Source organism: Sprattus sprattus, assembly GCF_963457725.1.
Source record: "Sprattus sprattus genome assembly, chromosome: 19".
NCBI lineage: Eukaryota > Metazoa > Chordata > Actinopteri > Clupeiformes > Clupeidae > Sprattus > Sprattus sprattus.
In genome coordinates, this window is record NC_137917.1 from 14,162,471 (window position 1) to 14,175,690 (window position 13,220).

The following is a 13,220-nucleotide window of genomic DNA, read 5'->3' on the forward strand; positions in this document are numbered from 1 at the left end:
TTCAACCTGGCATTAAGGGGGGGGGGGGGGGGGTAAAAGGCGAAACAAAACCATGAACCAGGCTGAAGCAGACTCTCCGGTTCATGTGTTTACAATTATGCCATGGTCATAACATACAGTTACTGCTTGCAGTCAGTGATGGCTAATTAGCTAAGTACTGGCCTGTAAAATATGTCTTGCCCAACACTGAATGCTAAAAAAGGATATGAAAGATCATGATTTTTGATATTGCTGTGCAAAGCTACCACACTAATGACACAAAAATGATATAATTGTGTAGCCCTGGGGATACTGTCTAAATCCTTGCAGGTGATAACCAGGTTGTTGACAGAATGCACTCAGTGTGTTAAGAAGCAAATACTCTCCTCCACTCTTTCTCTAGATCCACCCAGCCGAAAATACTCCCAATGCCCCATGCTGGAACCTGGGGTGAGAGATAATTACATAGTCAGACCGTCGCAGCCTCCCCAGTAATTTTCTGGTGAGGTACAGTTGATAAACGTGCCCACAGTGACATCCGCAGATCTAATCAGTGGAGCACCACAGCACCCACACAACTGATGGCTTTGGCTGCTCCATGCCAGCATTTATCGGGCATGCAGGAAAGATTCCTAGGGGCACCACGGTGGTGCACTCCTTCAAAAACACAAGTTCTCACCGTGCAGCCTGCCCATTCACCTCCTCTCCTTCGTTTGACGCCTCTTCTCAGACGAGGAGAGAACCTGCCTCAAGTCCCCACCACCCCCCACCCATGTTTGTCTCTGCCGGCACAGGCAATGGAAAATTCTCTCCCACTGCAGATCCGGCCAGTTGTGAGCTCACACAGTTGTGAGCATAGTAATTGCTCGTAAATGACTAATGGTTTTTATGCACACAGGGCCCAGGGTTGGGGCTGAGAGAGAGGGCTAGGGGGTGTAAGTGTAGCCAAAATGTTAGATGAGGGAGTCTGGAAATTCACACACACATACACACACACAGTTATGATGCCCAAGAAATCATTAAAAGGCTCTGCTCTCCATCAAACCGCCTTGCCGTTGGAGTCAGTGTGACTAACCCCCCGCTTTTTTTCCACAGGCCTTAACTGGCAAGGTATTCCTCACTTTCCTGTAAGACATCTGGAACAAGCCGCTTGGAGCAGCCTTTAGTATTTCAGGGCTACAGGAGGTTTTTATAACAGCAAAGAGAGATTCCTGGATGTATTAACTTGTAGAGAAAAATTACTGAGGTAAAAAGACAAGGTAAACAAAGGACTACACATTCAACAAATACCCTTTTGTTTTTCGATATTCAGGCAATGATTAAGAATATGGTTGCAGTGCTATGCTACAGAGTCATTGTATTGTTTTGAATGTTTAAATTCATTAACTTAAAACATCAGAGGGCAAAACTTTTCTACCACTGTTGACATCCATGAATGTAGGCAGGTGAATCTGGCAGACATCAAATCAAAAACTTGAGAAAAACAATAGAATGAGATTGTAGTAGTATGATCAGCTAAGTAAGCGGTGTGATGAGGCTGAAATGTATCTGATCACACCACCTCCACACCTGAGGTTGCTCCAGTATGTGCAACATATGTATGTATAGGTATGTGCACACGCAGTGGCCACTCCTACTCACATCACTACTTCAATTATGATCTTATCATGGGAAGAACATCACTTCCACCTAGTGGACAATTGAGAAAACACGCATCACACAAAACACACACACACACACACACACACACGTATAAAAAATATCAAACTTGGGTGAACAATCCCATCATGCAGTATTTCACTCGCATATCAGCAATCATGACAGAGCTAATATTCAAGTTTACAAGAAGCACAGTAAATAAAGAAACGCAAGATGAACAAGTGCTTTTATTTATGCATGATTTATCAAAGAAGGCACTTGCAATAATATCAACAACACTGTTTACTGCTATTCAGAACTTCACTTGCTGCTGTTGCCGACGGTTACCACGGAGAAGTGCCCATATGTTTAGCTGACATTTTGTCATGCTTAATGCCTGTCAATGTCACAACACTGGTCATGGAATTGAAACGCTCAAAGACATGCTTCTGTTCCATCTTTATAGCATTGTGCATTTGACGCTATGTAGATTGGGTTATTTTGAAATGCACCTTAATATTGTCCATACATAACCAAGTTGAACATCGTAAACACCAGCAAAGCAATATAAAAAGATGATGAAGACACTGTGTACATCCTTTAGAAAATCATACCTCATATAAAACATAAAGGCATCAAATGTGAAATGGCATGCCTCATTATTATTTGAAAATCTTCTTAATAAGCAACACATAAAAAGACTGCGATCAGTAACATTACAGTATTATTATTGTTGTTATTATTATTATCATAGTACATTACATAGGTTTCCTTATTCCTTGTTTTCATATTGTAGTGCATTGTCTCTAAATCTCAAATTCTAAACAAATACATGAAAAATAATTATGTAAACCAATGATTTCCCAACAATCATCAAATTTCAAACCTTCATCATTACCACCAAACACACTACATTTCCAGAATTTAAAAACTGATTTCCTCTAAATCTGCACAACAGTTTCCCTACTCCCCTCTGAAACCATTACTGCAGTACACACAAACAAATCACATTTCTGCCCTAGTGTTGTGAAATGTACGTGCAGCATGGTTTCAGGGTGAGTCTTCATTCACACACACACACACACACACTTCATTCACACACACACACACACACACACACACACACACACACACACACATACATGAATTCCACACATGGCTTAGTGGAGCTGAAATGTATGGCTCAAAAGAAATTAAATGTAGCATACCCAAGATTCAGGATGGGCCTTGCCTTCCCTCTCTCCCCACACACATACACACACACACCCCTGACACACTCTCTCTCTCACACACACACAGACACAGACACACACACACACACACACACACACACACACACACACACACACACACACACACACACACACACACACACACACACACACACACACACACACAGGCTGTCTTGAGGAGGAAAGAGCAGGCTAGGCAGCACATGCGTGGGAGTGATGGTGATTAATGAGCTCTCTCTCTCTGCCAAGGCAGAAGCCGGTGTACTGATGTCCAGTTAGCCCTGCTAACCTCTGCTAGCCCCCGCGCAAACACACACCAGGGAGGCCCACAGCTCTCTCTATCTCGTCACATATCCTATCTTGATGCCCTTACTTACTACCATTGCCACCTCTCTATCTTTTCTTTCTCTCCCATCTTCTCTCTCTCTCTCTCTTCACCCCTTCAGAGGACCCGCCATGTGCAGTGAGAGGAAGCGGGCAGGGTGTGGCATGCTAGTCTTATCTATCTCTCACACACACACACAAACACACACACACACACACACACACACACACACACACACACACACACACACACACACACACAGCCAGTGTCTATGAGGCTCTTTGCAGGGGGACAGGACGGAGCAAAGAGGAAAAAAACCCTCAAAACAGAACCCCCCACGGTACCCCAAGGGGAGATGAGGACGGGGACGAGGACGTCGGGGGTCACCCCAGGGGATTTCCTATGTGCTACCTTGAAATGTGCTGAAGGAGGTAACTGATGATGAAATGCTATGGTTATGAGCTGCATGGGATAATAGGAGGTGAGTGTCTGTACAGAGAGAGAGAGAGAGAGAGAGAGAGAGAGAGAGAGAGAGAGAGAGAGACAGAGAGAGACAAAGAGAGAAAGAACTAGGATGCTTCAGGTAGTTAATTAGGTATAGTAGCAGCAGTTGAATGCATATTTGTGTTGTACCGTGGCAATGATTGAGACACGGTCTAAAGATTTAACAGTGTCTGAAGTCTCCTGTTGTCTGTGAAGACTTTCATTGCAAGCCTAGTAGGAACTCTAAAAGTAGCAATAAAAGAGAGATTGTAATGTCGTACCAGTAAAAACCAAAACGAATTTCCAGGCGCAGCGCACCATAAAACAAAAACAGAGAAAGACTGTGAAAGGTGATCCATATCCTTAAGAGAACTACACACTCTTCACTTGTAGGAAAACAAAACGGGACGCAACACTTCTGATAGAAACTTCAATTACTGGAGATGAAAGACTTCATACTGACACACATCATTGCTGGACGACAGTCATGTTGGCGGCTTTGGGCACATGCCGTTAAAAACCCTACATGGGCCAAGAAAGAGAAGAGGTGCCACAGCCACACACAGCCACACACACACACACACACACACACACACACACACACACACACACACACACACACACACACACACACACACACAGCTCAGCTGAAGTCACGGTCGGACAAGATCAGCGGAGCGATGAGCGTCCACAGGTAAAGACTCAGGCCGAGCCAGCTGGAGCAGATCTTCACCCAAACCGCTGGCATGTTGCTCTGCATCACATGGGTCTTAGTGTCCGGACTGAGAGACAGAGAGAGGGAGAGACAGAGAGAGAAGAGGAAGAGAGAACGAGAGAAGAGGATAGGGATATGGGGTTAGTGAGAAAGAGAGAGAGAGAGAGAGAGAGAGAGAGAGAGAGAGACAGAGAGAGAGAGAGAGAGAGCCAAAGAAGAGGATAGGGATATGGGGTTGGGAGCAGAGAGAGATGGGTATGGAGATGAGGAATGGGTGATGCAGAGAAAGAGAAGGAGAAAGTCATAGAACGAAGGAGGGAAGGATACAGAGAGAGGCAGGAAGAGGGAGAGAGATCGATAAGAGGGTGATGCAGGGAGAAGAGGGGAAAGATGGGGGCGAATGACAAGAAATTAAAAAGGAAGGGTTAGGAGGGTAGTTAAAGAGAGGACGTAGAGGAATAAAGAGATATAAAGCAAGGAGGAAGGAGAGAAGTGAACAAACAGAGAGTGAAAAACGGGTCTGTACAGCACAAGTCACATCTTGAAGTCCTGTCAGTTCCCATGTTTGGGCTCGGAATGTTATGTTACTTTGACAACGTCCCAAACATAGCAACGATATTAACGCAAACACAGCAACAGCAGAAAAAAATAAATAACAAACCATCTTTGAGACAAAAGGTTGAGTGAGGAAAGGCAAAAACAAAACCTCGGGGAAACCGCATAGTCTTCAGAGAGAGAAACAAGACAGACAGATGTGCTGTTCCACCAATCCACCACATAAAACTCACTTGCTCACACTCACAGTCATTTGCGCACACTCACACTCACTCTCTCACTTTAAATCTCACTTTCACTTTCACTCTCTCACTCTCTGCTTCACTCTCTGCTCCAGTCTCATTCCTCTCACCTGTACCAGTTGGTGAGGGTCATCATGATGTAGAGTGAGGCGAGAAAGAGGTGGAAGTGAAAGAAGGAGTAGCTATAGGTGACGGCCTCCTCCTCGTTGTCCACGGCATGCTTCAGGCCATCCTCCCCCACCACCCCTTCCCCACCGGAGCCCTGGCCCTCCTCTGTCTGCATCAGCTTATTCACCTGAGCATTACTGGATGAGCGGATACTGCAGAAACACACACACACACACACGCACACGCACACGCACACGCACACGCACACGCACACGCACACGCACACGCACACGCACACAAAGGGATACAGAGGTTAAGGGTCAGTATTCTTATAACCACCATGGAAAGAGTTTTCAGAACGATCAGGTCAGCAATCTCTTTGGTATGGGATCAAGTAGCCACGGTGACCTACAACACACAACACGCTTGCTTATGCATCTTTGGTAGGGGCCTGCATGCTAACAAATATGCTTTTTATCCTTCATGAACTCGCATAGGTGAGTATGTATTTACATGTGCATATGTAAAAGTACAGTAACCTTTGTGTGCTTGCATAGGGCAGTGTGTGTGTGTGTGTGTGTGTGTGTGTGTGTGAGTGTGTGAGTGTGTCAGTGAGTTTAGCTCAGTGTGTCTTTGTGTGCTTGCACGTGTGCACTTCCCAGTGGATGTGTACAGGACAGGTGTGGGCAGGGCAGGTATGCAGAGGCTGTGGTCTTACCTTGCGTAGAACGTGCAGAAGAGAAAGATGACCAATCCCACAATGCCTTGCGCGTCCCACCACTGCACCGTTCCAGGGGCGCTGGTGGGGAGGACTTCAGTGGCGTTTACATTAGACACCAAGCTCAGCAGACTGGGGTTGCACTCACGGTCTGAGTAGCACAAACACACAGAGACACACACACACAGACACACAGACACAGACACAGACACACACACACACACACACACACACACACACACAGAAATCAGGCACCACTAATCAAGAGCACTAATGGCATGATCCAGACATGATCCTTGATTTATTTATTTTTTATCACTTTGGCACTCTGGCTGTTTTCTTTGTCTGAAAATCCACTGTTTGGCAATTAAATAGGACGAAGGCTTAACTAGAGATCTGTGGCACAACCCTGCATTGTCTTGGCCATAATCAATACACATGACACAAGTGTTACTGACAGCCAGCTACATCAGAGAGGGAGACCTTGAAAATCAGTAGGAATGCATGTCAGAGTTTCAGCAAATTTACAAAATAAAAAACACTGCCGAGAAATTTAGCAACCAGTTTTCAAGGTGTCTGTGCACAAATAACACACCCACAAAAAACAATACAGAACTATTCACATGAGTTGAGAGAGGAAAGCTAAAGGCATCACCTCTTGCACAAGTTCTATAGGAGCAAGCACTGTATATACACACTGTCAACACTTACCAAAGTGGTGTGACTTACTGGAGTGAGTTGGAAAAGTGGATGGAAAAGAGAGAGAATGAATAAATGGGAAAGATGTGAAATGTTTCGGGGAGAGTGTGTGTGTGTGTGTGTGTGTGTGTGTGTGTGTGTGTGTGTGTGTGTGTGTGTGTGTGTGTGTGTGTGTGAGAGAGGGGCTACTCACTGGGGCAGAGTGTGAGTGTGAGTGTGAGTGTGTGTGTGTGTGTGTGTGTGTGTGTGTGTGTGTGTGTGTGTGTGTGTGTGAATGAGGAGCTACTCACTGGGGTTGTTGGTCATGGCCGACCAGGTGACGTACATGGTGTAGAGGGTGATGATAGAGGACTGGAGCAGGCCGCTCTGAGGGGAAGACTCCTGTTGAACACACACACACACACACATGCGTATGCACACACATACATACAATCACACACCAGTGAGGAAGAGCAAGACAATTTTGTTTCCAAGTTGCATTTTTCCCAAAAAGTCTATTGCCGAATGAAATTATAATTATAGAATTATTAAAATAAAAAAATGATCCACTTGATGTGCTGTCCACACGCCCTGCATTCTTAGTGGCACGAGAAAGAGAGAACCATGCTAGCGCTAGCAGAGTGGAGACAGAGCTCCACCATGCTGCAGAGCAGTGGAATTGACCAATCATTGTGCTCTGCCATACCTTAGTTACCATTGCCATGTCTGGTATACCATGTAATATCTACCCCTTAACTAAATAGGAGATTTCATTAAAAGGTAATGCTTGATGAGAACAAATATACTTCTCATCCCATTATTGTTCCATTTATATAAATGTGTATAAATACAAACAAGGTTTAAAATGATGGTTCCTCACATAGCAGCGGTTTGATGTATAATTTTCAACTTTCAAGCTTTGAAATGCCCATGTAGATAACACAAAGGACATTTTTCCTGTCACCAAAGTGTGTATGGCGAAGCTTCAGCTCTTTATGGAGTATGTTGTTTAAGGCAAAGAGCAGAGCCCAGAAAACTACCTGAACTTTGGGCAGGATGGAGACGATAGACACGACCACACTGAAGATGAGGTTGAGGCTGATGAAGACCTTGTGCTCAGTGCAGTCCTCAGGCTTGGTGTAGTACACATAGAACAGCACCACCGCGGCGAAGGACAGCGCATAGTGGAGAACAGTGAAGACGAGGAGACCTGTAGCAGAGATGGGTGTACAGACGGAGGGATGAACAGCAAATTGTGTTTGGCCTCATCTTCAGCAGAGGCCAGGGTTTACCCGAGCTTCAGCTCAAAATTGCAGGTACAATGAGACTGCCTGGCAGACTTGCACAATGATTTACAGTGGCAGGCAACAAAAATATCACCCTATGGGAGCATAGAAGAAAAACATTAGTGAAATGTGTTGGAAAGTACAAATAAAATATTAAGGTTGCTATACTTTTCCCCTTTATAACCCCTATATAAAAAAAGAAGATGTGTATATTATCATACTCATGACAAACAACATCCTAGTCTTTCCTCTTTTCCTCGATTAGCATGGATCTAACATATGAAAAAAGGGTGGGCTGAGATGGGATCAAATTATCCCAATTTTGTGAGTATCATGTGTGATGAACTTACCTCATAGACACACATTGCTGTTTTGCATAAGATGAGAGGGAAAGCAAGAGAGAGCGAAATACTTGATTTGCCGGAAAAGCTTGAACATTTATCTAACATCTATCTTACAAAAACACAAACCGGCACCTGAAACCGATTCCAAACTTTGTCTGAAAAAAACTAAACAAAGAAGGAAGCAGGACAATGAGGTAATGAAAAGGAATTTGTTTCAACAAGTGGGAGAGCTCTAGGACTAAAACATCTGTTCTGCCCTGGAACGACTCCCTTGGAGGAGTCTGGCCCTCTGATCCATCCTGTGGACCATAGCTGACGCTGAGCGGTGGACCGTACCTGCATACCAGCCCTTGCTGTTGCCATCCTCTGCATTGCGCACCCAGATCTCGTTCCAAGAGTGAGCGAAGTCTATGAGCAGGATCAGCTGGATGAGGATGAACATGAAGGAGCCCACAACGCCAAAGTAGAACCACACTGCAGGGAGCGAGAGGGAGAGAGGGGGAGAGAAAGAGGGGGGAGAGAGGGAAAGACAGACAGACAATGAAAGAGGAGACAGAGAGGGAGGGGGAGAGAAAGAGGGGGGAGAGAGGGAAAGACAGACAGACAAGAGAGAGTGATAAAAAGAGGAGCTACGTTAAAGAAGTGATTTGTTGGTCTGCAACAGATCCAACAGACTAAAACTACTTTCAACTACATTCGTATTACTTTCATTAGCCGCTATAAAAATATCAAATATTTACTCTATTTGTATATCCTTGACGGAAAAAAAAAATGTTTATTAAACACTGCTAAGTAATTATGGATTATAGACTATGCTTTTTTTGATCACTGAAGAACAGAGCAAATAAGTGAAGAGAGAAAAGGCCCTTGGGATAAGATGGGTCAGGTTTAGCTTTTCCACGGACCCCTATGAAAAGCTTCAACGTGACAGCCGACAACACGTTTGTTTAGCAAAGTACAAAAGCATGGGCAGAATAACATGGTGTCCTATTTCTACCGCGCCTTTCTTCATGCATTACACAACAGTTTCTATTAAAAACTCACATTAAAATGAAATTACGCCTCCTTTTTTCATAACCAGGAAATGAAGACTCGCAAATAATTCAATTATGTCACCCCCATAGTGAAGTAAGCGCTTTATTACAGACAGTTCTTCTGTGGGGATTTATGTAATCATATTGCAATCTCAAGCTATTTTTGCACACCACATTCATGGAAGGAGTACAAAATAGCCCCCATTTCAACAGAGCTTGTAAACGTATGCTTTGGAAAATCCATTAAAAATGAATGCATTCATTACCTTGAAGTAGCATAGATTCCTCTAAGAATGGGCTTTTCCTGTGATCATTAATCTTGGGTTGCGAACTATGAGTTCCTGGTACCCAGGCAGCCTCCTGTTATTCATTTACTAAGCCAGGGCAGGATCTCGCCTAAAGAAATGTTACTGTTTTCCCACCGTTCTTTTTTTGTGCTGCTCTGAAAAGAGTGTTGTATGGACCTAATTTCTGGCTTCTCTCAAATTGTTGGCCTTTTAACACACCATTGTTATTAGGTTTCAAGACAAACATAGTCAAATAATAAATGACTAGCTTGAGCTTCAAAGAAAAGGCTTAGCCTGAACTCTTTTTAAGAGGCCCGTACCATTGTGGAAGGTTCCATCTGGGATGAAGAATGCACCCACAGTGATTCCAATCAGGATCAGGAACTTAAAGAACCAGAATCTGCAAAAATCACAAATATAGAATTTAAGTTTATTAAATGTAAAGTTCATTGCTCATTAAGTTGGGGTGACACATCAGGCCGTAGGATTTAACATTATTTTGTTATTGGTGCATAGTTTCGTATGGTAGCTTTCTATGACACCCATCGCAGTATCACTAAATTCAAAGCCAAGTCCCCCACCCACTATTCTTATTACTGAAGATGTCAGTAGTGCAGCAGGGATTCTGCAGACACTCCACTTACCCATTCTGGACGACAGCACGGGGGTCTTTGCTACTGCGCACCCGGATCATGAGGACTGAGAAGAAGAAGAAAAAGCAAGCCATGGCAAAGCACATCCGGTACACTGACTTATAGCCCACAATGACATCACAGTTCACTTGATTCTCTAGACCAGGTATAGAGGTGCCTCCTTGACAAAAACCTGGAATCTGCAAAAGAGAGAAAAAAAAAACAATGTGTACAGGCTAGCATCAAGTGTACTTGTCCACAAGCAAAGTAATTTAACATAAATGCAAAAAAACACACACACACACACACACACACACACACACACACACACACGCACACAGACACACACACACACAGAAAGAGGAGGAAGAGGAGAAAGGATGCTAACCTTCTGTAGCTCAGCCTCCATGCCTGGCAGTATCATGATGATGGACACTACTGTCCCCAGGAGCAGGAAGAAGGAGAAGACGAGCCGGGTGATGGTGGAGCTGTTGGAGGAGGGGCAGCAGCCACACAGCAGGCACGGAGCAGAGCCGCACAGACACGAGGCCTACAGTCAGTCACCCCAGGCAGACAGGAGAGGACAGGGACGGGGACACCAGACAGGAGAAATCAAAGCAAAGAAGAAGCAGCAAGAGACACATAGGTGAGGATTGAGATGGAGGGTAAAGACAGGAAGGGGGGGGGGGGGGGGGGGGAACACACAGAGGCGAACAGAGACACAGAGACAGGAAAGGAGGAGAAAGACGAGACCATGGGGGGAAAGAAATTATGTTAGGGCACGGGGACTAATTTGTATTGCATCTCAACACCTCTCTCTAGTACCATTATGAAGGGTGGTCGCCTACATTTAACTGAGATGAACAATAAATCATCACCATGACAACCCATAGTTTAAGACGAACAGAGAGTTTCCTTGATGATGATGAGCCATAGTTTAAACTAAGGTTGCTGCGGTAAAGACATTTCCTAGCCACGGTGTTCGCAGAATGCCACCTTGTGGTTTGCAGTAATACCGCAACCAGATGTCCTTTGGTTTAATTTCTCATTCATTACACATTTAACCCTTCATATATTGAAACTGTTGAGCTGAAAGAGTTTAATGTGTTAAAAATGTGCCTAAATATAAATTAAAAGACTATTTCTACATGGTATGACGATCTTGTCTCCATAGTTTGTTGTTTATGAGAGACCACAGAAAAGCAACCAACTTCCTGTTTTTTTATCATTTTGAGTTGTTTATCTCATAATACTTCCTGTCCGGCCTGGTTCCTGTTTTATTATGAAAGAGGAGGCATGCCAACAAACATTGTTATGTGGAAAAGAATAAAGCCATGAAAACGTAGCAGGCTCAATAAACTAATGTAGGTTAGTTGTAGTGAAACGTAGGACTACTTGTTTGAGTATATAAATAACCTGAATGACTCAAATGATTAAAGACAAGGTGATAAGCTATTATGCATTAAGTATTTACATATTGAGCACAGACGTTAAATTATAAATAAATAAGCAATGTACAAAGCACTAACCGAGTGGTCACCTAAAATTAGGAGAAAGGAAGGAAGTACATAATGCTAAGGTGGTTTCACTGACAATTTCATGAAAATAATCATCATCTCTGCCTGCAATTCTCATTTTGACTGACAAGAAAGAGTCAGGTTACATCCAGTGCATCCACCAAGCTGTCAATGCGATGAGATGTGACAGGTCCTCATTTCCTCAGCCTGTCAACTCTTACCTAAAGGCATGCTATTGTTAGCTTGTCGTTTTCCAAAAACATAATTCACACCCATGTAAATAAAACGTGAACTAGAGAATGAAAATTCTTCAATCATGTAAGAAAAGTGACCGTCTAATTTACGACTCTATTTTAGAGGTTAGCAGTATAAGCATGGCATATCAGTCAGGGGGGAGTGACAGGAAATTACAGAAATGTCAGCCTAGGAAATTGGGTCAACAGACAATGTTAGTTAAAAAAGAATCTGTCTTGCTAGCTAACGTTAGCGAGTGTTGACTTGGTAGCACTATACAGGAGGAAATCTGATTTATTAACTTTTCCAAATATAAATATACCGTATACCTAGCTCTTAATTATCCACTCTCACGGATTTTAGCGAAAGTAAACAGACGTAAAGCAGTCACACAGTAACGTTAACGTAGCTAACGGGTTCACAACAAGCTAGCCAGATCAAGCTAGTCAGAGAGCATTCGCCTTCAATGTTTTGAGTAATTAGTACCATTCACTGTTCATCGAAAGTCTGGAATTAGGTTAGTTCTAAGATAATTATTTTCACGTAAACAACGATACCACAACGTATATGGCAAGCTAACAACCTCGTCAGGTGGATAGCAAGCTGCCTAGCAAACGTTACTGATTGATAAGTGGTTAGCTGTCGTCAACCATGAAGAATAACCTACATAATTAGAATAAATAGTAACATATGACTTACACAGCTGGCAAGTGAACATAAAGCCATACACGCCCCCATCTTCTAACGGATTTGATCAATATCTCCCAATAAATCGGCGAAGAAACAAGCACCAAGCGTCAGGTGTCTGACCAGTTTGACACTATGCCAGGTGTGTGTGTGACCGCATGAGACAGCTCAGTCATGTGACTTGCAATGTCATCATCAAGGCACGGCACCATAGCCTGTAACCACACTGTTTTGATGCTGTTGCATTTCTCATGGTTGCCTCAAAAGAAACTTTCACATGTTGCTCAAGGGGTCAGTGGTAAATGTAGTTGATATTACAATAGCCATAATTAGGCAAAATTCGATAAAACGAAGAAGAAGATGATGAGATTTTGTTCCTTCATATTACTCTAACTGAAGACTGGCAGCCTGCTACCAGGACCACCAGGTTTCTAAACAGCCTCGTACAACAGGCTGTGAGGATCATGGATGCTCTTGCCGCCCTCTGTCTCCTTAGACTGAGAGTAGCCTATGCCATCATCACTTT

At 43.6% G+C, this 13,220-nt stretch overlaps 1 protein-coding gene across 1 annotated transcript; it reads right to left on the reverse strand.

Moving 5' to 3' along the window:
- Positions 1–1,896: 1,896 nt before the first annotated feature.
- On the reverse strand, positions 1,897–12,830 carry serinc2l (serine incorporator 2, like). The gene is made up of 10 exons (XM_080857509.1): positions 12,707–12,830; positions 10,645–10,806; positions 10,269–10,456; positions 9,945–10,024; positions 8,640–8,777; positions 7,714–7,883; positions 6,985–7,075; positions 5,996–6,146; positions 5,280–5,489; positions 1,897–4,439 (listed from the first exon to the last, which is right to left on the reverse strand). The coding sequence occupies exons 1-10, from the start codon at positions 12,743–12,745 to the stop codon at positions 4,301–4,303; spliced, it is 1,368 nt and encodes a 455-aa protein (XP_080713635.1). The 5' UTR covers positions 12,746–12,830; the 3' UTR covers positions 1,897–4,300.
- Positions 12,831–13,220: the final 390 nt, after the last annotated feature.